A 27,551-nucleotide genomic window follows, 5' to 3' on the forward strand; every position below is an offset into this window, starting at 1 on the left:
TGAGACTAGAACTAGGGAGACACAGCCTCAAGATTTGGGAGTAGATTTAGAACAGATGAGGAGAAATTGCTTTTCCCAGAACACAGCAAACTTATGGAATTCTCTGCCCATGGAGGTACATCATTGAATATATTTCAGACAAAAGATTTTTGCATTGTAAAAGAATTAAAGGTTGAGGAAAGGAGGAGCTGATCTGTGTTCTTTACTAAGCTTAACAGGCCAAATGGCCAACTTATGGTCATATTCCTTATGTACATAATTTAGCACCAGGAAAACAATCAACTGTCTCACCATCCAAGAATAACAAGTCTGCCAAATGTGAACAATTAGCTCAATTGTCTAACTTGTGATACTACAGTTCCTGAAAAAATGATCGCTGTACTGATCAGACTTTCATTTGGCACCTAATCTACAGCCAAACCAACTAGAATATTACCTTAATGTGCTAGTGTGACAAACCACAGGCTGCAGCACTAATACTTCCAAAGTTACCTTTCTGGCACCTTAAAGATTTGAGACTCAATGCACACCAAGTAACAGTTCCCCATTTCCTCTACCCCAATTCTGTTTCTTTAAATATATTTCTAAGCCTCAAGAATATTTATCATTTGATATGACCATTTAAAAATTGCATCGACTCAATGAGACTGATTAATAAATAAAACATCAATTTTTATTTGTTGGTATGGCTCAACATGAAGGACACACATAAAGGCTTTCAACCAGCTCCTGTTTCACCATCCCAACTACTCTTAAAATTAAAAAAATGTTGATCAGTGCAATTTTAAATGTTCTGCCAGCATAATTATGGAAAATTACACTCCTTCCTCTACATGCTGACAAAGAGAAATTCCTGAAGAATGGAGTTTAAAACAAAATGCACACTAACCAGTGTAGTTAATAATGTAGCCCTTATTTAGATCAACAAAAGGGCTATTCTCTTTTTTAAAGTATAGTGCTGCTGCTGACAGATATACAACAATAGTGCATTGTACGAAGTGAGGTCTCGCGTTTCTAGAAAGTCTATAGCATGTAACCCCAGCTGCTGAGCGGGATGGAAAGGTTCACCTGAATACTCTCTGGCATCTCTTACTGATACACGGGACAGAATAATTGATTGATGTGGAAAGTTTTATCCTTCATGCCATGATCAGCTAGCCAGCAGCTTCTGTTGGCTGACTCAACATTTTACTTGGGTGAATTCAAACCCTATTGCAATCGGATGGATAAGGGGAAAATCAATTTAGACAGCCCCCAATATCCAAACAGAACATGATTCCTATTCCAGCAAGGCGGTAAAATCTTAAATGATACGGATGTAAAATTTGTATTTCATGTTCTGGCCATCTTCCCTCTTTGAGCTGAGGCAGGGTCTCCCAAAGTATAATCAATTCTTCCAAAACCCTAACAGGTCATGCCCACTTCTTATTGCTACCATCAGGGAGGAGGTACCGGAGCCTGAAGACACACACACATGTACTCAGCGATTCAGGAACAGCTCCTTTCCCTCTGCCGTCCGAATTCTGAATGGACAATCAGCCCATGAACGCTACTTTTTCATTTCCAGTTTTCTTCTCTTGTTGCACCACTTACTTAATTTAACTTAAATATACACACACACATATTATATATACACACATACATATATTTACAGGTTTTATTATTCTGTTTTGCAATGTACTGTTAGCAAATTTCACGACATATGCAGGTGACGTTAAGCCTGATTCGGATTCTGATGATGCTTGGCCTGAATTTGAGTATTTTGTTATTTCTTGCTCCAGATTGCAGCATCTGCAATCTCTCGTGTCCCCTGTTTGCAATCTATGTGATGGACTTCCATGGAGAACCTGCCCTCCCAACCAGTCTGGAAGGACTAGTTTAGTACATACAAAGCACTTGTATATAGCATCTAACATCATCACCATATACCAGAATGGAGAATACTCTACGTTTAAATCAGACTGTGATTAGCAGATATTGAAGTTTCTCTTCTCCAAGTGCTGGGTTTCCACTTCACCACACCCTCCCAATTTGTCCACTTGTTCTTGTGCCTGACCCAATATCTGAGACTCGATTTACTTGGAACCTTTTATCACATACTGACTTCTACAGAAGTGATAAGCCCAATCCTGGCCCCAGTGTTGTTCATACAAATTGGGAGAGGCATCTTTCTTCAGAGTCAAATAGTATTGAGACCAGGAACCCAGGCAGGATCAGGTATCTAAGGCAAAAACAATGAAAACTGCCCCATGTAGCTCAAAACATTCACTAATGAACTCATCGTGGCTGGAGATGGAACCCACACACATTACAATAACACCTATCAGAGATACCTCCTGCCTCATCCCTTACTGGTGAATAACATCTTTCCCTCTGCAAGTCACGTTCTCCTAATGTATGAATAGAAAACAGGCCTCAAAGTAGCAGTTTTATTTATTAATATAGCTCAGAGTAGCCCCTCGACAAAACTGAATAAACCTAACCTAATCACAGGATAACTTACAATGACCAATTCAGTCCTGAAGGAGGGTCAAGGCTTGGAACATTGACTGTTTATTCATCTCCACAGATGCTGCCTGATCAGCCGAGTTCCTCCAGCAGCTTGTGTGCTGCTTTGGATTTTCAGAATCTATAGACTCTCGTGTTAATAGCCAACTAACCTAGCCAGTACATCTTCGGACTGTGGGAGGAAACTGGAGAGCACCCAAGGGAAACATACATTCCACGGAGAGGATGTATAGCCAGTCCTTACAGAATGGTGCCAGAATTAGATTCTGAACTGCGGAACACCCGGAACTGTAAAATGCCACTACATTATGGTGGCATTCATTGGGTAGTAACATGTTACAAATTATTAAACAATATTACTGTAAAATTCTCTTCAATCAGATCATTCTTCCAGTTTAATTTACCTTGTTTAATTTCAGCTAGTGCATGATCTGCTAATGTACTGAGTTAATAAGGACATGTCAATAGGTGTACTAAAAAAGTACAGCTCTACATTTTAAAGCAAACTGCAATTAAAGCTTCTGATCTAGTCATTATTAAGCATCTCCTACACCTGACTACTCAAAGTAAATTTATTACCAAAGTACATACATAAATGTTACCATATATTTAATAAATACTCATTTTCCTACAGGCATTTACAGGAGAGAAGCTTAACAGAATTTTACAAAGAAACTATACACAGAGACTGAAACAACCAAAGACAAACTGCAAATAAAAACAAAACTGAGAATACGAGCTGTGAAGAGCCCTTGAAAGTGAGTCTGAAGGTCATAGAATCAGTTCAGAGTTGTGGTGAGTGAAGTTATCCACAGATTCAGGAGCCTGATAATTGTAGGATAAAATCTACTCCTGAACCTGGTGGTGTGGGACCCAAGCTTCTGAACCTCATGTCTGATGGTAGCAGTGAGCAGAGGGCATAGCTGAATGGTGAGGGTCTTTGACATTGTCACAGACAACATTCAGGGGACACCAGGAGCTATCCATTAGATAATGCCCAAGCACATTACTCCTCCAGGAGGACCACAACCTTGTCATGATTTGGAGATTTGCCTGTCTCAATGACCTGGAGAGCTACGCTGGCTAGTTTTTGCTCATGGTTTGGTCACCCATATTGAACAGGTCAAAGTGTGGAGGCCAGACTAAGAGTGGTCCTCCAGTCCTCCACGCTCAGGGGTTCAGCTTAGGGCTAACAACCGTGACCGGGAAAAAAATTGTTATGGAAACAACATACATAATTCCTGAGTCTCCACCCGGTACTTGCATGACTGACAGTAGTGAAACAAAGGAAGCTACTGACATGAAGGAAGCCCTGAACACCAGCAGTTTAACATGCAGTACGTACACTACTGTTTACAATTACTGCTAGAAGGCAAACACACAGAAGTAAAGCTGGACCTGAGCTTAAGTTCTTAGTTTGTTTTTGCAAGCCAGAGCCAAGCACACCTTTACATGTATTGGTCTAAAAATACATGAATGTTAGAAGATTGTTTTTAAATCAATATGTCGTGCAAAATACATGTCAGTAGCGGCTGCATACAATCTTCCCAACACTGATTGTCCTCTGGAGCAGGATTTGAGCTCACCACTACCTAAATCAGAAGTGAACCTGTTGCCAACTGATCCACAGTCAGATGAAGAGATAAATCAGGAAACAATAAAGTCATACTAAGCTCAACCTTCGAAACCTCATGGAGTGGGGGAAGAAACATGACAATGCAAAATATTCCATTGACAGAGGCATATATTTAGACTGTGAGCACAATTATGAATACCATGTGAGCATAAGAAAAATCAAAAGTTCAAAGGACACATTATGTATGGTTAACTGAACATGCAAGATTGCACTGAAATCATTCATCGTTACTGATTATGCAAACAGTTTGAAATTGTATACAAAGATCTTTTCATTTCTCTGCAATCCTGCCATTTACTAATTTTCCCTTGTACTACCCTGATAAACACATTTTGAAATTATCTGTACAGACAGCATGCAAAACTAAGTTTTCTCACTGTAGCGCTGCGTATACAATCATAAAATCAGAAATGAAATCTTTGTGGAGATACCGATTATCATATGATACACAATCCAAGAACTACAATCTCTTTCTTTAAAGCAGTGTTTTGCAGCCTTATAATACTAATTAATAATAAGCAAGGGGATCACAGACCTTAGGTTGGGACCCCCTGGATTAAGGAGATGAGGAATTTCTGAACCAAAGGCCTGTTCCTGTGTTCCATTATAGGCATCAAAGGTGCAAAATTCCATCCATGCCAGGGCAGTGAAAACACCTCCCTGACCAAGTAACTCTTGTAAAATGCACATGTGAATATCAATTGGAAAAGGCTTTTTTTTACATGCATTACAGCAGCAACAAACTGCTTCACAACTAATGCACACAATGCAGAGGAGCTGACATTGGTGAAATCAGATCAAAACGAATTGCCTTCTCAGTGCCCTGGCAGCAGTGGCCATTGGTAGACCCAAACAACTAGCAGCCCAATTCATCAAGACCACCCACACAGAGCTTAGTCCAAGACTTAACTAGCTTTTCCCAAATGGCTTGTGGGACACAATAACAATAACCCTACAAGATACTGCACCAATTTGCGAAGTCTATCCAAACAAGACCAAAAGAGAATTCAAGGCCTTTGTCATCTCAGTGGCACCATTCCACATGACATTTGTAGCTATTTTGTCTTAATCTCAAGACATCTACCGCATATCTAGGCTATTACCAATGCTGCAATTCCATTTAGCAAAAAAAAAAGACTTCTCCAGTAAATTCCAATATTGACCCAGGTTCAACACTAACATTAATACCAATCTGTCAATGTAGACAGACAGAACTCAGGCTCAAGTCCAACTTTCCCTGCTGGATACTGAAATTCTCTCAGGTATACATTTAGCTAATCTATGAAATATACAAGATAAATTTATAGGCCTTCCCCAGGCTACAAGCACCCAACTTACAGACAACCTGTGAATGTGAATGTGTTTGAGAAACAGGCAGGATGATTCATCGCTGCTGTAGGGCAGACATCTTCTACTAAGTGGGAAGAGGATAATTTCATGCATCTTCTCCACACCCATCCCTCCCCAATACGACAATGGGGGGCTGTGCTGAGTTGAGCATGGTCGGGGACATGAAGCAGACTGAGTCAGCTGACTGCCACTCCCCCCGCGCCTGCTCTCCACAGCCCTCCACTCCCCCCGCGCCTGCTCTCCGCAGCCCTCCACTCCCCCCGGGCCTGCTCTCCGCAGCCCTCCACTCGCCTGCGCCTGCGCCTGCTCTCCGCAGCCCTCCACTCCCCCCGCACCCGCTCTCCACAGCCCTCCACTCCCCCCACGCCCGCTCTCCACAGCCCTCCACTCCCCCCGCGCCTGTTTCTGTTCATCTCTGACTTACAGTTCTGCTTATGAAGAGTTATCATGAACTGTTTCCTTTCGTAATCTGTGTTGCAGAACTAAAATGTGGCATGAAATAAACAAAAGTTACCATTTAGTTCAGCATCTGTCTTTTCAAACTAGTTAGAAATATCTGCAAAGATGCTGGACAAATTTCATGATTAAGATTGTTTAATGTCATTTCTAGTTTACAAATGTAAAGGAGAACAAAATAATTCTTACTCCAGATCTGATGCAGTATATTTTTAAAAAGCTGTAAGATAAAAAACAAATTTAAAAACTCAATAAATATAAACACACAAGATAGCTTATATACATTGATTGTAGTGATAATAAGCTCAGGAGTGTCTGTACATAAGGTAACTGACAGGAAACAATAAAGTAATGTAGTTGGCATGTGAAGGGCTGGGTTAGTGGGTGGAAGTGTTGCTCCAGCCTTACTCCTTGGGAAAAGTAACTGTTTTTGAGTCTGGCGGCCCTGGCATGGATGCTATGTAGCCTCCTCCATGATGGGAGTGGGGCAAAGTTCATGAGCAGGGTGGGTGGGGTACTTCATGATGTTACTGGCCCTTACCCAGCACCTTTCTGCATATACTGCACACCCATGATGGCGGGTAGTCTGGTGCCAGCCTGGACTGGACTATCTTGACTACCACTGGATCCGGAGGATTTTTCTCCGACAGATATTAATAATGGTCTGGACCTTCCTGATGACAGTTTTTGTTGTCCTCCAAGTCTCTATCCCATACAGAAGAAATTACCTCTATCATCCAGGACCACCATTGGAACAGGAAATATAAAAACCATGTGTGAAAGTGGAAAGGGCAGTGCAAGTGGCGACTGAAATGAAGGACAACGCTGAGCCTACTGAGCGTCAGGATTGGAACAGGGATCAGTTTATTATTGTCGCATAAACTGAGACACAGTGAGAAGTTTGTCTTGCACACTTTTCATAATGATCAAATCATTATGCAGCACAACACAAAACACAATAATGCAGAATACTGTAAACAGTAAGGGCTACCTAGAAAGTGCAGTCCAGGCAAACAATAAGATGCAAATCATAAACACAAAATAATCTGTAAAAGCTGGAAATCCATAGTAACACACACTAAATGCTGGAGCAACTCAGCAGGTCAGGCAGCATCTACGAAAAGGAATAAACAGTTGACATTTTGGGCCAAGAGCAAAAAAGACTGGAAAGAAAGGGGGGAGAAGCCAAAATAAGGTGGTGGTGGGGGGGTGGGGGGGAAGAGAAGGGAAAGGAGTACAAGCTAGCAAGTGACAGGTTAAACCAGAAAAGGGGGAAGAGAGGTGGAGGGGAGAATGAGGCGAGAAGCCAGGACCCACCTTCCTATACTGGCTTTTCCCCCCTTTCTTTCCAGTCTTTTTTGCTCTTGGCCCAAAACGTCAACTATTTATTCCTTTTCGTAGATGCTGCCTGACCTGCTGACTTCCTACACCGTTTTGTGTGTGTTACCAAACAATAACCTCGTCATACCAGCAAACCATTTACTGGTTTTATTAAAGCAGGGTAAAAACTGTTCTTCAGCCTGGTGGTACGTGCCCAATAGAAGAGGGGAGAAGAGAGAATGTCCGGAACGGGTAGGTTCTTTGATTATGCTGGCTGCTTAACTAAGACATTGAGAAGGACAGACAGATATTACAAGCGATGTACTTTATTTCACTTTTCCCAATAGTTACAGTGCTCTACACTTGTCACTTCTAGCACTTCGCCCCATCTCTCCTGTTTTGATTCACCTTCTTTTGTTTACACCTCATAACAACAGCTGCGATTAACAATGCCTGAAAATCCGAGAGAGAGAAAACTCCTAAATGAACAGCTTTCTCTCACAGGTCTCATTAGGCAGTTGTCTGACTCCTTCCCTAACCGTCCATTGGGAATAAATGCTTTGTGCTTTGTGAATCAGCTGACATGCAATCTTTACTCAACGTACACAACTTCCCAGTGGGGAATCACACAAAATTAGCATGATCAGCAACCCTAAAATAGTGCTGGAGGCACCACCACTGTTTGCGAGCCCTCTGGTCCATACGGCTCCCGTTAACAAATTCACTAACGAGAATCACTGGGCTTTAACAGGCTTCTGAAAACTGAAGACTTCTGGAAACAGACAGCATTTTGACCATTTCTCACACTTCTTGCTGTTAACTAAAATATAACCAACACAGAAAGGGAGTTGGCAATGCAACAATGCAGACTTGTCAACTCCGCAGTCACTGGCTTGCAACGTACATTGAATAATTGATAGACAATAATTGTTGGGTTTGAGTGATGCCTGGTAGCAATTCAAATCAAATAACTCCAATGGGCTGGAAAGCCAAGAACGTTAAGCTCAAGCAGTTTACGAATCAGCAGGGTTACTGATCAACTTACTTTCCAGACACCCATTTCATGTTAAATATAAAACTGCAAGAGAACCTCTCCTCTCCAAGTTCCACCTTAAAATCATGAGGTGGTTTTTTTCTTTTAAAATCACAAAGTGTTAGCTAAAATCACCAAACCAATGGGCAGAATTCACTAACAGTGAACAGCTGCAGATTGAAGGACATGGAAAGATACCACAAACACAAGAAAGTCTGCTGATGCTGAGAAACCAATGTCAACACACACAAAATGCTGGAGGAACTCAGCAGGCCAGGCAGCATCTCTGGAAAAGAGTAAACAGTCAACGCTTCAAGCTGAGACCCTTCTGTTGGACTGATTTTCTTAACTGGTTTCAATAAGTACATTTAATGTCAGAGAAATCTATACATTAAACATCCTGAAATTCTTTCTTGCAAACATCCATGAAAACAAAGCAGTGCACCAAGAAATGAATGAGCTAAATGTTAGAATCCAAAAGTCCCCCTGAACTCACCCCCCCCCCACACACAAGGAGCAGCAAAAGCAACAATCCCGTCCTCCCCCATCAGCAAAAAAGCAACGGCACCTCCCACCAAGCACTCAAGCGAAAAGCATAACATCAATAAAGACAGGCTTGCAGTACCCCAAAGACTACTTGTTCACCCGGTATTCTACATACTGCAAGCTCTCTCCCTCCAAAATAAGGGAAAAAGAGGTGTCCTTGTTTCATAGCGAGAGGGGAGACATAACAAACAACTCGCTGACTCAAGCACCATTTTTGGTGGAACTAGAAGTCGAACTTTTTCTTCTTTCTCACAAAATCAATTCTCGTTGCAGCACAGACAGCGATTGTACGTGAACTATTCTTGCGCCCTCTACGCAGTTGCTTTTGTTTACTGTGGCAGCCCATTGTGTCCAACGATGACAAGAAACCTGTGCGCAAGGTTGAAAAGCTATTGCGCTACCAGAATCCTTTTAACTGCAGGAGGCCAAGATGGGCAGCACCTCCACCACAATAGAGCAACACCAACTCTTGATGGATAGGTCACATCATCTGGATACCTAACTCACATCTCCCCAAGTACACCCTTTACTCCCAGTTGAAGGAAGGTCAATGAGCCCCTGGTGGGCAAAGGAAACACTTCAAAGATAACATCAAAAATCAGCCTGAAAAAAAAACTCAACATTACATCTAAAAACTGGGAAGCAACTGTACTTGATAGATGCAACTGGAGGAAATATGTTCAAGGGGGAGCTGTGCGACACGAGATCGACCTCCACTGGGTCGCAGAGAAGCAGTAGCCTCAAAAGGAGTGAAAAGACAACCAAATGACCCAACAACCTTCTCTTCCACTTGCCCACACCACACCAGAATACGTGGATCCAAGATCAGCTTCTATAGTCACCCGAGGACCCATCTTAAGAGAATATCTTACCAAACTCAAGTGATTGCACAATAACTACTCTTTTAGAGATAAAGTGCAGTCGTGGAACATTGTAAGACAGAAATGACAGAATTTTCTTATTTAACAGAACCCATTGTTCCACTGAAGCCTGAATTGTTGAGGATACCAGTCGTCATCTGAAAACAAATGTTAATTTTAACTCTTGAACCAATGGGGATAACTTCATTCAACATGTAAACACTAAATGCTGACAGACTGAAGGAAAAAACACTAAAAGCAAGAAGGCATTTCAGAAGTGTTTAATGCAAAAGAAAATACTGGAAATTAGAATTAAAAACACAAAATACTAGGTGTACGTTGATTGTTTTTCCATGCAAGTACTGATGATAACCAGTCTCTGGTAACAACTGCTGTGCAACATTACTGTCCTGATAATAAACACACACTCAGTGGCCACTTTGTTACGTGCACTTGCTCATTGAAGCAAAAATCTCAGAGACTAGTCTCTAGGGTTTACAGAGAAAGGTGCGAGAAAAGAAAATCTGCTGAGCTACGGTTGCGTGGATGAAAACACCTTGATAATGAGAGGTCAGAGGTGAACAGCCAGACTGGTTGCAGCTGACAAAAGGTGACAGTAACTGAAGTAACCACTGCTTACAACAGTGGTGAGCAAAAGACCATGAACGTACACCCAATTCCCACTATATTAGGTGCAGGAGAAACCTAATAAAGTGGCCACTGAGTGTACATTATGTGATCATGGAAATTAGGATACCACTCAAGCATTTCGTCATTCCATGCCTGTCTTGCAAATCCATGTATTTTCACGTGTTAAATGCTCATTATTTATCATAACTGAGTACTCCCATTCCCAAGCCCCACCAATTTTCCCTATGACCTAATTGCCCCACATCCCCATAACTCCATCTTGATTTGGCCACTCACCTGTATTTTTCTCATACATTTATTTATTTGTTCAGATACAGTGCGGAATAGGCCCTCCTGGCTCTTTGAGCTTCACCACCCAGCAATCCCAATGGTTAGGTCTTTGGGAGGAAACTGGAGCAGGTTGTGCAAACACACGTGGTCAACAGGGAGAATGTGCAAACGCCATATAGGCAGTGGTGGGAATTGAACCCGAGTTCCCTGTACTGTAAAGGGTTGTGCTAACCACTACCCTACCGTGAGTCGTTGCCCACTTCAAAAAAAAAACGTCAGTGAGTTGCAATAAAGGCTTTCATCAACTTGGTTCATAAGCAAAAGTAAACTGTTAACTTGGACACTTCACTTCCCACCTAGTCCTGATGAAGGGTCTCGGCCCAAAATGTCAACTCTTTATTCCTCTTCATAGATGGTGTGCCTGACCTGCTGAGTTCCTCCAGTAGTGTGTGTGTGTGTGGTGTCACTTTCCATCTGTCTACCATTCTGCACTACTGAAGACGCGTTGGATTACAATTTATGTTATTTAGGGTCTGAACAAAGTGGTCCTAACAATTTATTCATAATGCATTTAATCATTGGCCACACTGCAACCAATGTCACCTGAGCAGCTTTCCACTGCCTAGCAACGGAACGCAGGACACATGCAGCTGACTTTCACACCGTTCTGAACTGTTGACTTTGCTCCTCAAAGTGGAAGTGAAACCGGGGCATCTTTACAATGAAAGGTCCTTCAAAGTAGTCACAACTGAGAATGCGTTGACAAAAATCCAAGACCTTAAGCAACTAGGTGAATGAATGTAGAAAGTGTCGCAATAAACATTAAAAAGATACTGTAACATGAACACGGGGAAGTTTACCGACGCTGGAAATCCAAAACACACACAAAATGATGGAGGAATTCAGCAGGTCAGGCAGCGTCCATGGAAATGGACAGTCAACGCTTCGGGCTGGCACAAGAATTTTAACATTACCCTGGTTGTGAGTTTGCTTCCACGTTCGGACCTGCCACACTGCAGTCAAACATCCCCCACTCACCCCAACAGCGCTCTCCAGGAGGGGTAAGTTCCCGCTTCCCGCAGCGACGACCACAACTCACCAAAGAAGGTCGGCAGGTAGGAGACACTGTCCAGGAAAGCGCGGGTGTCGATCTGCTTGTCCGCCGGCAGCTGTTTGAACTGGTGCTCCATTAAGAGCGCCATGACGGCGGACCTGGACCAAGTACAACCGCCACAGGCGTTTCCGGAGCTCAGCACTCGACTGGCGAACCGGATCGAACAGGGAACATCTATCCCTGACATGACGACAGACACTGTCCAATCGCAGCGAAGACGCATGACAAACCAACCAATCCACCTGCAATGATAATTCGTTGACAGTAAAATATATCCAATCAGAAACTACTCTGCGGAAGGATTAGCCAATCACCAACAGGGAAAATACCGCCCTTTTACCAGCTATTACCAATAGGATGTAGTTTAACAGATACATTCAATTTTACTTAGTTTTTTACTTAGCTTAGATTTCAATTTTACTTAGTATGAGAGCTTAAATAATGTTTTATGTACATAAAGAAATAAAATGGAATTTATATTAGGTTAAATGCTTAGTCGTCTCAGTGAAAGAATTCTAAGATTGTAGGATACCAAGTGCTAAATCCCAACAACACACACAAAATGCTGGTGGAACACAGCAGGCCAGGCAGCATCTATAGGGAGAAGCACTGTTGACGTTTTAGGCCGAGACCCTTCGTCAGGACTAACTGGAAGGAAAGATAGTAAGAGATTTGAAAGTAGTGGGGGGAGGGGGAAATGCGAAATGATAGGAGAAGACTGGAGGTGGTGGGATGAAGCTAAGAGCTGGAAAGGTGATTGGTGAAAGTGATACCGGGCTGGAGAAGGGAAAGGATCATGGGATGGGAGGCCTCCGGAGAAAGAAAGTGGGGGGGCAGCACCAGAGGGAGATGGATAACAGGCAGAGTGATGGGCAGAGAGAGAAAAAAAACAAACAACTAAATATGTCAGGGATGGAGTAAGAAGGGGAGGAGGAGCATTAACAGAAGTTAGAGAAGTCAATGTTAGTGCCATCAGGTTGGAGGCTACCCAGCTGGTATATAAGGTGTTGTTCCTCCAACCTGAGTCTGAATTCATTTTGACAGTAGAGGAGGCTGCTGTGGTATACTGTGTCCGGTGCTCCCGGTGTGACCTTTTATATATTGGTGAGACCCGACGCAGACTGGGAGACCGTTTCACTGAACACCTACGCTCGGTCCGCCAGAGAAAGCAGGATCTCCCAGTGACCACACATTTTAATTCCACGTCCCATTCCTATTCTGATATGTCTATCCGTGGCCTAACCACTACCCTACTGTGCGTCGTTGCCCACTTCAAAAAAACGTCAGTGAGTTGCAATAAAGGCTTTCATCAACTTGGTTCATAAGCAAAAGTAAGCTGTTAACTTGGACACTTCACTTCCCACCTAGTCCTGATGAAGGGTCTCGGCCCAAAATGTCAACTCTTTATTCCTCTCCATAGATGGTGTGCCTGACCTGCTGAGTTCCTCCAGTAGTGTGTGTGTGGTGTCACTTTCCAGAAAGCAACTATGCAGAATCAGATTTATTATCACTGGTTTACAACCCTCTGATTTACAGTGTCTATAAAAAGATTCACCCCCACCGAAGATTTAGTATCTTATTGTTTTATAACATTGAATCACAGAGAAATTAATTTTGATTTTTTGACACTAATCAAGAGAAAAAGAATATTTCATGTCAAAGTGAAATATCTCTACAAAGTGACCTAAATTAATCACAAATATAAAACACAAAGTAATTGATTACATAACTATTCATCCCCTTCAAGTCAGTACGGTATTTAGTAGATGCACCTTTTGGCAGTAATTACAGCTTTGAGTCTGTGGTGGTTGGCCTCTATCAGCTTTGCATATCTGGACACTGCAATTTTTCCCCGCGCTTCTTTACTAGACTGCACAATCTCTATCAGATTTCATGGGGATGGTGAGTGAACAGCCCTCTTCAAGTTCAGCCACAAATTCTCAATTGGAGTGAGGACTGAAGCTTGACTCGGCCACTCCAGGACATTACTTTTGTTGTTTTTAAGCCATTCCTGTGTAACTTTAGCTTTATGCTTGGGGTCACTGTCTTGCTGGAAAACAAATCTTCTCCCAAGTCACAGTTCTCTTGCAGACTGCATCAGGTTTTCCTCCAAGATTTCCATGATATTTTCTGCATTCATTTTATCCTCTACCTTCACAAGCCTTCCAGGGCCTGCTGCAGTGAAGCATCCCCACAGCATGATGCAGCCACCACCATGCTTCATGGTAGGGGTGGTCGGTTTTCAATGATGTGCAGTTAACACTTAGTCTGATGGCCTAAAAATTTAATTTTAGTTTCATTAGACTATAGAACCTTCCAGCTAACTTCAGAATCTCCCACGTGCCTTCTAGTAAATGCTAGCAGAGATTTCATGTGAGTTTTTTTTCAACAGTGGGTTTCTCTCCGTCACTCTCCCATAAAGCTGCAACTGGTGAAGCACAATTGTATGCACATCTTCCTATCCCAACCACTGAAGCTTTTAACTCCTCCAGAGTTGTCATGGGTCTCTTGGTTACCTCTCTCACTAATCCCCTTCTTGCACAGTCACTCAGTTTTTGAGGATGGCCTGCTGTAGACAGATTTACAGCCGTGCCATATTCTTTCCATTTCTTGATGATTGATTTAATTGTACTCCAATGGATATTCAGTGATTTGGAAATTTTCTTGTACCCATCTCCTGACTTGTGCTTTTCAGTAACCTTTTTGCGGAGTTGCTTGGAGTGTTCTTTTGTCTTCATGGTGTAGTTTTTCCAGGATATTGACTCACCAGCAGTTAGATACAGGTATATTTTTACTACAATCACTTGAAGCACCTTGACTGCACACGGATCTCTAAAACTAAATCTCCTTTTAACTAATTATGTGACTTCTAAAACAAATTTACTGCACCAATGATGATCTGGTGTGTCATATAAAAGGGGTGAACACTTATCAATTGTATTGCGCTTTATATTTGTAATTAATTTAGATCACTTTGTGGAGATCTATTTTTACTTTGACATGAAAGAGTCTTTTTCTGCTGGTCAGTGCCAAAAAAAACCAAATTAAATCCACTGTGATTTAATGTTTTAAAACAATAAAACATGAAAACTTCCAGACGACTAAATACTTTTCTTAGGCACTGTAACCCTAGCCTAATGACAGGACAATTTACAATGAGCAATTAGCCTACGAACCAGTAAATCTTTGGACAATCAGAGTGATGCACCATCAATAACTCTTGGAGACAGGAGGCGAATGATAGGCTTTTATTAGCAGCAAGAGACCACCACACAACATCCTGGAGACTGAGGGAGGAGCAGTGCCTCCAATCGCCTTTATACAGGGGTCTGTGGGAGGAGCCACAGGAGCAGTCAGCAGAGGGGCATGTCCAGACAGGTATATGTAGTCCATCACATGGAAAAAACCTGAGCACCCGGAGGAAACCCACACAGTCATGGGGCAGATGCGCAAGCTCCTAACAGGCAGTGTTGGGAATTGAACCCAGTTGCTGGTACTATAAACCATGGTGCTAATCACATTGCTACCATGCTGCCATTCATAAACTATGTAAAAAGTAAGTAGTGTCAAAACAAAAGAATAACAAACTAGTGTTCATGGGTTTATGGAACATTCAGAGATCTGATAGCAGAGGGAAGCAGCGATTCCTAAAGCATTGATATAGTTCTTCAGGCTCCTGTACCTCATCCTCGATGGTTGCAATGAGAAGAGGGCTTGTCCCAGATTGCACTGACCCTTGAAGATATTCTCAATGTAGGAAGATTTGTGTCTGTTTGGAACTGGCTTAGTTTTTGTTAATGCAAATTAGGTCTTTGGAATCTGACTGAGACGTTCATTTGAGATGATGATGAAGGTAGTTCAGCTGGCATTGTGTGCACATGCTTTCAAAAGAATGAAATTCTCTCTACACATCAAGGATCAACTTTATTTGCCATGTACATCTACATGCATTAGGAATTTGCTTTGCTCTTCAGAGTTACAAGCTTAGTCAGCTCCAGAGTAGCCTCCAGGACTTCAAGCAGCGATGCCTCAAAAAGGCAGCATCCCCGTCACCCAGGACATGCCTTGTTCCCATTGCCAGCATCAGGGAGGAGAAATAAACTCAATGATTCAGGAACAGCTTCTTCCCCTCTGCCATCCGATTCCTAAACGGACATTGAACCCATGAACACTACTTTTTTTATTTCTATTTTTGCACTACTTATTTAATATAACTAAAATATACACTTACTGTACTTCACAGTTTTTCTGTTATTGTATATTGCATTGTAGTGCAGCGACAAAGACATGAAATTTCACGGTATTTGCCGGTGATATTAAACCTGATTCTGATTCTGATTTTGGCACGACCTGCAGCAAGAAAACAATAACAGTCAATAATTATAAACGTATGACTCACACAGAATCTCTGAATTAGATCACAAATAAACATTTTTGTTCCAGCAAACTCAAATACAATAGTTAACTATTCAAAATTTCTTAATGGAGACATTAATTTATAATTTAAAAGCTAATTTTGCAAGGTGTCCCGTTTATTCACTCTAATTTGCATCACAGATCTGCCAATGTCCACAGCTCTCTTCTATTTTTATTCAATGAAAACCCTGTTATATCAATGTCCTCATCCTGAATATTTTATTTAATGTCAGCACAAACAATATCAAGTGAAGCAGGAAACAAAAAGAGTAACAAAAATGTATTATTTGATATGATTTTTAGTATTCTTCAGTATGCTTATTATTATTTTTCATTGTTTGTCCCTATCACTGGGTAGATGAAGAAAGAGTCCTAAGTTATCACCAATGAAGCATCCCCTTAATGTGTGACGATGCTGAATCCTAGTTTAACAGAATCATCAAATATTCAAGGACACAAATACTATATAATTGAAATCAGGACAAGCAATTATGTTTACTTACCCAGGGAGACCATCATTTGCTCATTAGAGTGAATATAAGTATGACTTAGCAAAGATCTTCTTTACATATGCTGTAATTAGCACATATTATTTACTTGCATTAAATATTTACATGCGTTCAATAATTTAAATGGGGCAAACACTGACAATGAATGCGGACAGAAAGGTACACTTTATCTCTGCGTAATACTGATCTGGAAAAATCTCATCAAGTTTGCAAAGTTCTGATGAACATTATGAAAGAATATATTAGTAACAATTGGAAGAAAAATTACGCTACACACAATGCAGACATTTTAGGGTGCTTTAAAGAGAATAAGGAGAAAAACAGATGAAGCAAATGCAACAGAGGATTTTGTAAAAGACAAAATAAAAGATTTATTAATATTTCAATAATATTAAGAATAACATATAGCTTTGACAAGACCCCTGCTGGTAGTAATCATTTTATCAAAGTGACAGTTAACAAAATCATTCACATTTTTCATAACAAACATCATGGTAGTTACTCCAGGTGGAACATGAAATCACTGCAATTTTTTTATCTGTCTCATTCTCTTATTTATTTACTCATTTGTAGAAGAAACTAATTTGCAGTTTTTATTTTTAATTTTACAGTCAGAAAACTTTTCATTTTTTAATTGGCTCAGTATTAGCATATTATACATGGATTATAATTGCTTTAATTGTGTAGCATCTGTATTGGTTTATCTTTAAGGAATTTCTATTAACTAAAAGTGATAGTTTTTTCGAAGCACTGTATTGAATCTCTTTAATCTCTGCTTTGCTTCTCAGCTCCTCACTTACTTTCAAACTCTCTGTATCTTTGTTAAACATTAAAATAAACATTCATGAAGAATCAAAGACTTTTGCTCCTTCCTGAACTCCTAAAAGAACAAAGGGATGGAAAATTACAGAGATCCGACAGTTTTTGAAACATTCAATAAACATTATATAAAATCTGAGTCAATTTTTGTTTATTTTTTTCATAGGACATTGATTAGCATTTAAGTGTTAACTAGTACATCATGCACCTGGAGTCACATAGAGGCCAAAGCAACTACAGACTGCAAATTTCCTTCCTTGACAATTCTCAAACCATTCTCAAAATCAGAGTTATTGATAATAGCCTCCGTGTTGTAAATATATTAAATTAGTTAAATTTAATTGCACCAATGACTATAGTAGGACTTGAACTTTGATCACAACGCTGTAGGAAGAGTACTGCAATAGAAAAAGCAGAAGAGATCATCAGGCTGTTGCCTGGGAAGGAGGGTTTTGTATGTAAGGAAAGGTTGGACATACTAGATATATTCTCACTGAAACATAGGAGGCTGAGTGTGGGGTGGGGGTGGAGAAACCCTGTAAAATTTTGAAGCGTTTGGACTGGATAGGCAGAATTTTTTTTTCCAGGTCGGAGGACCGTTAAACTAGAGGGTACAGTTTTATGGTGGTTGGGGGGTGCAGAGAAGGAGGGCCGAAGGTGAATGCTTTTCACACAGAAGTTGGTGAATACCAGGAATGAGCTGCTAGAGTAGCTGGTGGGTGCAGATACCATTACAATTTTAAGAAAGCATTTGCACAGGTACTTGGGTAGAAAAGGCACAGAGGGAGACAGGCCTAATGTGGCAATTGGGATTTGCTGAGAGAGGTATTGTGGTCAGCATGGACGATGTGGGTGAAAAGGCCTGTTCTTGTGCTGTACAAGTTCTATACGTCTATATCCATATCCAGACATATACTGGTATACCCGCTTTACAAAGGTAGAGTGTTCCTATGAAACCTTTCTTCAGCCAAAATGGCGTAAAGCAAAGAACCATTAACTTATATGGGAAAAATTTTCACAAAAGTGAAATCCTCTTTGTAATGTGAAAACAGGTTACTAATGTAGGTCTTTTGTAAAAGCGAAGTGACATAAAGCAAAAATTCATAAAGCGGGGGACACCTGTAATGTGCCTAACAAACAGGGATCTCAACACCTAATCAACACAGGTCACAAGCTTCTGGTCACAAAAGCAGCCATTCCCTTCGGTCTGCTATCACCAAGCCAGTTTCAGAGTAAGTTTACCAAATTATCCTGTATCCATGGGTTCCTTCTCACCTTTTGGGCCAGTTTCCCATGCGGGAACATGACAAATGCCTAGCTGCAGTTCATGTGGAGCACCTCAGCTCCACCAGCCATGCCACCACACTTAGCTCTTTGTAAAATTCAATCATGTCAGTCAGGTAGGACATGGTTACAGAATCAGGAAGTGGTCACTTAAAACCAACATGGGCATACTTTCCTTGCTTAATCTCTGGAATTCTCAGCAGATTGTTGGAGGCAGAATCACTGGTGGTATTGAACGAGGGAGTAGATTAATTTTTGAAATATCGGGGACTGTGGGCTATGTGGAGCTGGGATAGGAGAAGAACCGAGACCTAGGGCAGATTAGTCATAGTGGTACAGAGGAGCTGGCTGGCCAACTCCCAGTGTTCTTGTGTTTCGAAAGCGCGTTTCCCGAACGGGGAGGACTGACTATGGTCGCGGGCAGGCTCCGTACATCTTGCGGAAGTGGCTCTTGGTTGCTATGAGCTACGCGGCCAGCGAGCAAACGGTTGCATTTAATGGAGTTAGACGGCAACAAGTTAAACTAAAGGTCGTTTGTGTTTTGGAGGCCGTGTTCAGGACCCTGGGTATAGCATTTTACTTCTCCATTGAATCGGGATCCTGTTCCTGCAGGCATTGACGGGGCCTGAAGTACTGCCTGCCTGCCTGGGGTATTTATTGGTTATACCGGGGAATTAAATCAAAAGCCGTGCAGATAAAGTGTACAATGTAGGTATGATCATCGCGGTAATTCGGCGAGGGGATTGTGTGAGTTTTTCTGCCCTGTTGTCACGGTTCCAGTAGTCTAACTGCCGGAACGTGCCAACGTCTGCTCATTGTGATCATCCAAACTAATGGTCCAATTTGCTCTTCTAAGGGTTGAAGCCTGTAACTATATTTCAACGGGTTTGGGGAAAATAATGCCATTGCAAATTCACACAACAATTGCCCAGGAATGGTGGGGACAAATACAGCAGTTGTTAACCATTTCAACAGTTGCCTTTAAATGCAGCCAATACTAAAATAACGTCAGTAACACACACAAAACACTGGAGGAACCTAGCAGGCCGGGCTGCATCTATGGAAATGAATAAACAGTCGACATTCCGGGCCGAGACCCTTCATCAGGTCTTGAAACAGGCCTCGGCCCGAAGCGTCGACTGTTTATTCATTTCCATGGACGCTCCCTGGCCTGCTGAGTTCCTCCAGCGTTTTGTGTGTGTTGCTTTTGATCTGCAGATTTTCTTGTGTTTCAAACATACTGTGAGTCTGTCAAGGTTAGTGGATTGATAGATATTTTGGTCAGAATCTTTACCCAGTGTCGTTAGGTTGTGTAAAATGAGGTGTGAAATTACGACAAAGCTTTTCAGCTGTCGGATTGCATTGAAGATTTTGGAGGCCTGTATTTGTACACTGCCACTAATGCTAATAACGGGTTCTCAGACACTCATTTCATTTAGCATTTCAAGTAATTCTTACACAAAAACCAGAAATACAAGCGATTTTACAGATGCTGGAAGTCCAAAGCAACACACATAAAATGCTGGAGGAACTCGGGCAGCATCTAGGGAGAGGAGTAACGTTTCAGGCCTAGTCCCTTCATCAGAAAAAGCCAGAGCTATCCTGCATGTTGACTGTTCTGTCAGTACTGCTCGAAATGAGCTTTTGCAACCATAAGTATGGTTTTATGATCAATAACTCCCTGAGAATGTGTCTTAATGAAAACACATCAAATGATTTGGGTGTGGGTCTCGCTGCATGTGAAATCAAGAGACAATGTTTGCAGGGCAGATTAAGGGAACCAACCGGAGGAAATAGCTTTATGGATAACTTGGTGGTTAAGATATGCAGCATGTATATGTCACGTGAACTTTGGTGTGATCACATAGGTTACACGGATGGCTTTACCTACAATCCCATCCAGATGGAGCACCAGGAGTCGAGGGCTGGAACAGCAAATTGTTCGCCAGCGGGAGCAGGAAGAGCGCCTTCGCACGCAGTGGGAGCTGCATCACCGATACTTCAAAATGCACGATGTCCGGAGTAGTAAACAGGCGCAGTGGAGCTCAAGACAATCTTACCAGCAAAGGTAGAAACTACAAGTCAAGTGATTTACATTAAGGAGCTACCAATGAGACCCTAGAACTGTGCATCTCTTTGAATTGGGTGTACCAAAGGTGCTTATTTCAATTAGCCAGTGGGTTTGTATTGTTCTGAGCCTCCCCTGTGAAAGCACTGATTTTTAGTGGGGTATGATTCTCGTGGAGGTAGATGACTACATACCCAGAAATGAGAGGGCTATACTAACCTGGAGGTCTCGCAATCAAACTCAATCTTTTTCACACTTGGTGATGATAAATCTGGCTTCTTTAAATAAAGAATGTAATTGATTAGCTATCCTGGAAAGAAATTGAAGACAAGTGCATCCTTCTATGAGATAGTAACACAACTCCCTGACCGAAAGTCGGTGTGACTAGTGGTGTTCTGGGACCCCTGTTCTTTGTGATTTTTATAAAGGACTTGGATGAAGAAGTAGAAGGGTGGGTTAGAAAGTTTACAGATGACAGAAAGGTTGGTGGTGTTGTGGATAGTGTAGAAGGTTGTGTAGGTTGACAGGATACAGAGCTGGGCTGAGATGACGTTCAATCCGGAAAAGTGTGAAGTGATGCACTTTGGAAGATCAAAAATGAAGGGGAAGGTGAAATACAAGGTTAATGGCAGGATTCTTAGCAGTGTGGAGGAGCAGGGGGATCTCATGGTCTAAGTGCTTCAAAGTTGCCAGGCAAATTGATAGGGTGGTTAAGAGGCTGTATGGAGTGTTGGCCTTCATTAATTGGGGACGAGTTCAAGAGTCACAAGGTAATGTATCTGCTCTATAAAACTCTGCATTAGGGAATATTTCATATGAGGAAAGGTTAAGTGAGCTAGGGCTTTTTCTCTTTGCGGCAAAGAAGGATGGGAAGTGTATAAGATGACAAGAGGCATGGATAGAGTGGATAGCAGTGTCCTTTCCCCAGGGAGGGCAGCAATGACTAATACGAGATTAAAGGTGATTGGAGGATAGTCTAGGGGAGATGGTACGAGAGTTGGGTGTTTTTTTTTCACGGAAAGCGGTGGGAGCTTGGACTGCACTGCCAGGGGTGGTGATCGAGGCTGATACGATAGAGACATTTAAAAGATTGGCACATAAATGTAAGAAAATTGGAGTGTTATAGGTTGATTAGGATGCAAGGGTTAGATTGATCATGCATGTGTATAATGAGTTTAGAAAATCTGTGAAATAACATTTTGGGATTATATTTATTTCAAACAAATAACATGTCTGACTGTTACAAAGATACATCTAGGCATGTCATTTCTTTCCTTGGCAGTATGACAGCATACCACAGAAATCGTCAGCAGGAGGAAAAACTATGTAACCTAGAGCAAAGGCGGCGAAAGCTCCAGAGCTTACTGCAAGAAGAGCAGGATCTGCTTGAAGCAGAGCTCCGTGAGCTGAAGATGGATTCAGGTCGTCTCATACAGGAGGCAAAAAAGAAGACTGAGGAATTGAAATCAGCTCGTGAAGAACATCGAAGAAAGGTAGAAACTAGACTTTGCAATAAAAACTGGGGTGATGGGTCCCAAGTAGCCTTGGGTGGACTCAAGTCTGAGAAGTGGTGAATGATGAGAAGAGGAGAAGTGGTTAATGTTTCAGGTTAAGGACCCTTTATTACTGTTTTTCCTTCCACACATCTTGTCTGGCCTGTTGTTTCAGTATTTTCTACTTTTGTTTCAGACTTCTGGCTTCTGATTTGTTTTACTTCGAGGCTTTGGTCCATTAGGAACCATAGTACTGCTATCTGCAAGTAAGGCAAGGGTAGAATCAGCATTTTGGGGATTGCTCCAGAGGTGCGCTGTGCTGGAAAGTCTCTGTGTGTATATGCGTCATACACATACTTTGGGGCTTGCTGACATTCTCTGTCAAGATCCACATATCAGTGATTACACATGTGGTAGTCCCTCACTGCATCATGATTTGAGATGAGTTACAGGCTGCAATCTAATCAGTGCATTAAAGCAGAATAATGGATACTTGGGAGTGGGTTACAGTTTGTAATGTAATCAGTGCTTTTTAAGTCCACCCTATTGTATAGAATGCTGGATGTTGTGGGTGAGTTACAGGCTGAAATCTGATATAAAAGCTAAGAACCCCAATCTAAGAACCCCAGCAGAACACTAGTACTTCACATAGCAAGTTGAAAAAATTAGAACTACTCCAATGAGTTCTATAAGAGTAGTAGTAAATAAAATTTGTTATTATACAATGTAGCATGTGATAAATTCAATAAGGGGAAAGACCACACACATGAAACAAAGTTGGTGGAATAATTAACAGGCCTCTTTTCAATGAATTTCTTCCCAAATGAACGCAGTGATATGCTGGGGTACAGTTCTGTGAGTACCAAAAGAGCAAGAAACAACATCTCCCTTTTAACAAAAAATTGTCTGTCTTTGACCATATTTGCAAAATCATAAACTCCTAAGTTGAGTAAATGTATATTTTTAAAGCTTGTATTTTCTTTCATGAATGCTTAAAAATGGAGAAAATTGACAGTCAGTTTTTAAAGGGTCAGTGTGCCAGCATGATATTCATTCTTAAAGGCTTGATGTTAAAGTGTAGCCCAGAATTGTACACAGCCGATGTGCACAAATCCACAGATGTCATATGGTAGCAACTAAGCTGGTGAAGAAGCTGAACTTTCTCACTACACACGGTAGAGAGTAGTTAGCACAATGCTTTACTTTCTCCCTGTGACCACTGAGGTTTCCTCCAGGTGCCCCTGTTTCCTCCCACGGTTCAAAGATGTACCAGTTAGTTGGTTAATTGGTCATTTTAAAGTGTCCTGTGATTAGGCTAGGATTAAATCAGGGGATTGCTGGGCAGCACGGCTCAAAGGCTAGAAGGGCCTGTTCCACGCTGTATCTCATAAGATCCAGGCAAGGCCAGAGTGGTAAACTGGAGCTGCCCTACTTGTTAACTTGATTGAGATTACTTAAATGGTGCAGCTTGGGTTTAGAACTTAATGTCTTCTTGGTATGATAGCATTGGGTGGTGGGTTCACTTTTTAAACCTCCTTACACTTTCTTAAGTTAAGTCTTTTGTGTATGTTTTGGACCTACTAACTAGTTGAACCATTATTTAATTATGGTGCTTCTGACAATGAGAATGGAACATCTCATGAAGCAGCATTCTTGTTGATAATCGTTGAGATGCTAACCACTTCAGATTTTGTTATTAGCTAGGCCAAACTATTCCTGCACCTCTCTTCTCAGGTTGCTGAAGAGTTGTTATATGAGCACTGGAAGAAGAACAATACCGAACTCCAACAAGTGAGTAAAGAAACAATCTCAAATAAGGGGGAAACTGGATCTGAAAGGTCAATTTTTCATCATATGCATAAGTATGTGTGCACAGGTGCAATTAAAAGCATCACAGACACATAGCACTGTTTAAGCAGCATTCATAAGAAAGTAAACAGAAACAATTTGTGAGGCATTTGACCCTGATGTCACTTCATATCAGTCCCTGTTAGCCAGAAATCCCACCTCTCCCAGAAGTTCCGGGAGTCTCCTGCATATTGATAGCAGCTCTTTGATGCCCACAAATTGTATACAATATCCTGGAAATCTATTTTTTTGAGAGGAAGAGGAAGAGCGAGAGGGAGCATCCTGATTGGTCTCTCTTCGTGCTAAGTAGACCTGTCATTTTTCTCTGTGGGCGGACTTTACAGTCGACCTCAAAAATAATGAGAGTGTTGCTTGCCGCACTGTTATTTTTCTATTGCCCGTGGTGGGTTAAAATGTGAAAGACATGTTGAGGTGAGTTTAACAGGTGTCATTTGTTCATTCTCATAGCTAATGTTATTTAAACTAGCTGTCTAGCTGCTAAAGAGCTACTCTATTGATGTCCTACGTGATGAGGCCAAACTCCCTGTAGACTTGCTTAAAGTTGTAATAGAATAAAAAAAATGACTCCATGATAATATAAGTACATATTTTAATGTCACATTTTCTGCGCATACCCAACTTGGTTTACAGATTAGACAAACTCACTAAACAAAGTATTACATACACTCTTGGAGGTAGACCGGGAGTGGGGGGGATATGGGGTTGTGGGGGTGGGGGTGCTACCTCCCTGAAATGAGTTTTTGCAGGGTGGGATGTCTGCTAGTAGCCTTCGTGGACAGCAGTTTCAGCATAAACAAAGTTCATTGTGTCTGTGCTGGGAAAGATAGAATAGTTTTTTAATATAAATGGAAATTCCTTCTGTAGCATAAACTTGCTACACACAGCATACCCAGATGGTCCTCTTTCGTACTGACAGGAGAAAGGGCAAAAGCAGTTTACTGATGCCTTAAAACCAGTTGCTTCAGGCAGATGGGCCTTGTCAGCCATGGTTGGCAGCTCATCTAGGAGAAGGAAAACTCTGATCTCAAACCTCCGCTGTCTTGAGGCAGTACCCACTCATGGGAAAGACTTCAGGAGTCAAGCCTGAGGAAAAATCCAAAACTGGAGTTGCGTCCCTGAGGCAATTCTGCTGACTGGCAACTCATGCGACAGTGCTGGTGCCAAGCTGTATCGATCTCTGCCATTCCTTTGGATCCATCGTCTGCATGGAAAGGGGGAGCCTGCTGCATGGGAAACAGCTTGCTCTTCGAATTGTACTGCCTGGCTTGCTTATGACAGCTACGGTGTTTGATGCTGATCATTGGAGGACCTCCCTCTCTGTTGTCTGATCTATGATACTTTCAGATCTATTTCTACAATTAAAATTGGGTACTTCCATTACCATCTAGTCTGCTCCTGTTTATACTGAAGGGTCAGACATTTACTTTGGTACTATATTTTATGAAATACAAGTTTAGAACCCCACTGACACAGTCACCTACCATTTCTGCTTCTACACAGTGTAGAATAGGTGTGTCAGTTCTTTTTTGCAATGAATGGATGCTGGTTCGAGCAGCTTGCAATAACTGAATCCTCATAGTTGAGAGAGATGGTATTTGATCACTTAAGTATGTGTAATGCTAAATACAAGAGATTCTGCAGATGCTGGAACTCCAAAAGTAACATACACACAATGATAGAGGAACTCTGCAGGTCAGGCAGCATCTATGGAGAGGTGTGAATAATTGACATTTAGGGCTGAGACCATTCATCAGAACCCTTCCTGATGACATGTCTCGGCCTGAAACATCGATTCTTTATTCCTCTCTATTGATGCTGCCTGACCTGTTGAGTTGTTCCAGCAAGTAGTATGAGTAATGAGATGTCTTGGTGGAATGAAAGCCATCATTCATGATCTGTGTAGAATGCCTTTCTGTTAGAATAAGGTCCACAATTGCTAATCTTAAATTGCTTTTAAATTGTAATATGATTCTGATAGTAAGATTTCTCTTGGTTTGTACCCTCTTGGTCATAGGATAGGATAATAGAAATATTAACAATTAGTTAATTTTACATTATTTTTGAATACAGCTCCAGTCAGATTTGCACAAGGCACATGTTACAGACAGCTGGCATTCACAGGTCACAGAAAAACGACAGGTAAACAATATTTTCATGTTTGATATTATCCAATTCTGAACGAAACAACATTTAGGGTTTTGTGTTTGGTTTGTGGTGCGGTGGTGATAAATCATTCCCATTAGCAGTTTAAACATGCGTGTTTTAGGGGCAAGTGCCCATGCTGCCCAAGATTGTACCTTGTGTTAGCAATAGTATTACCTTGTAATATGAAGTAGATGTTTGTATCTTCTTCGCACAGTTCTTTAAACACACAAGAAAAGTCATGCCAATATTCGCTGAGAGCAGGCCAGACGTTAATGATTATATTAGTTTATTTAACCTGCAAGCAAATGTTGCAATGGTTATAATTACGTTTACTATGCTGTACTTTGAATTAGCATCAACATTTATATAATACAAATTAATTAAGTTGCTTCTATACCTTACTTTGTTTGACAGATAATAATTTAAAATAACCTGCTGCGTGCAAAATCATATCCAGTTTTATTAGATATGACATGTGAATCTTTCAAATGTTTTAAAATAAATTGTGCTGGTACTTGTTTCCCTCCTGTCCCTTTGGAAGATGTGGCTTATTCCAGTGTTAACTGGAATAATTATCCCTCCTTTTTTAAAAACTTAACAGAAAAGCAAAAGCTTGTTCAGCCTCAGTAAAATCTGATAATTACTGGATTTGAGTGGGACATTTGATATAATTGCCTTTTTCACACTTAACCCCACCCGCAATTGCTTGCATCTGTTTAAATTTTTTTCTCTCTGTCTTACTTATCTCTGGAAGTCCCTGGGAACAGGCAGGCAAGAGATTAATGGTCCTTTAGGCCAGGGGATTTTAACCAGAGGCCCATTGACCTCTTGGGGGGGGGGGGGTGGCGGGTGGTAGGGGCAGAGTCTGTGGATAGATTCCAGAGGGTCAGTGAACTTGGATGGGAAAATATTTACATCTTTATTTTTACTAACCTCCAAATGAAATTTAGTATTTCTTTCAATTATGAATGTAGGCAACAAACCACAGTAGTATTATCCGTACCTGTGACTTTGACACCAACAGATATTTTCATATCATCTTACAGTTGTTCCGAGTATCTCAAAATATTGTTTATGGCACACTCATTAGTACTTCAAACTTACAGTAGTAGATGTGCTGGTATATCAAATGTGATTACAGTCTTCCTTTCTTTAGGCGCTCATACAATGTAGTTGGCCAAATAAAAATGGCACCATAAACTTC

At 41.3% G+C, this 27,551-nt stretch overlaps 2 protein-coding genes across 6 annotated transcripts in view; one reads left to right on the top strand and one right to left on the bottom strand.

Moving 5' to 3' along the window:
* gltpa (glycolipid transfer protein a) overlaps nucleotides 1-11,916 on the bottom strand; it is a 41,190-nt gene extending 29,274 nt beyond the window's left edge. The window contains exon 1 of the mRNA XM_059987901.1: nucleotides 11,730-11,916. Within this exon, the coding sequence (XP_059843884.1) occupies nucleotides 11,730-11,832 (103 nt within the window). The 5' untranslated portion in view covers nucleotides 11,833-11,916. The remainder of the gene's footprint in view (nucleotides 1-11,729) is intronic.
* Nucleotides 11,917-19,204: 7,288 nt separating this feature from the next.
* tchp (trichoplein, keratin filament binding) overlaps nucleotides 19,205-27,551 on the top strand; it is a 39,245-nt gene continuing 30,898 nt past the window's right edge. The window contains exons 1-5 of one of the 5 annotated variants that reach the window (XM_059987904.1): nucleotides 19,205-19,338; nucleotides 20,641-20,840; nucleotides 22,123-22,333; nucleotides 24,068-24,124; nucleotides 26,273-26,341. In XM_059987904.1, coding sequence (XP_059843887.1) covers nucleotides 20,650-20,840; nucleotides 22,123-22,333; nucleotides 24,068-24,124; nucleotides 26,273-26,341 — 528 coding nt within the window. In that variant the 5' untranslated portion in view covers nucleotides 19,205-19,338; nucleotides 20,641-20,649. Of the gene's footprint in view, nucleotides 19,485-20,640; nucleotides 20,841-22,122; nucleotides 22,334-24,067; nucleotides 24,125-26,272; nucleotides 26,342-27,551 lie in introns of all 5 variants that reach the window. The other 4 variants (XM_059987907.1, XM_059987905.1, XM_059987902.1 and 1 more) reach the window with 4 other exon arrangements.

Source organism: Hypanus sabinus, chromosome 13 (genome assembly GCF_030144855.1).
Source record: "Hypanus sabinus isolate sHypSab1 chromosome 13, sHypSab1.hap1, whole genome shotgun sequence".
Lineage (NCBI taxonomy): Eukaryota > Metazoa > Chordata > Chondrichthyes > Myliobatiformes > Dasyatidae > Hypanus > Hypanus sabinus.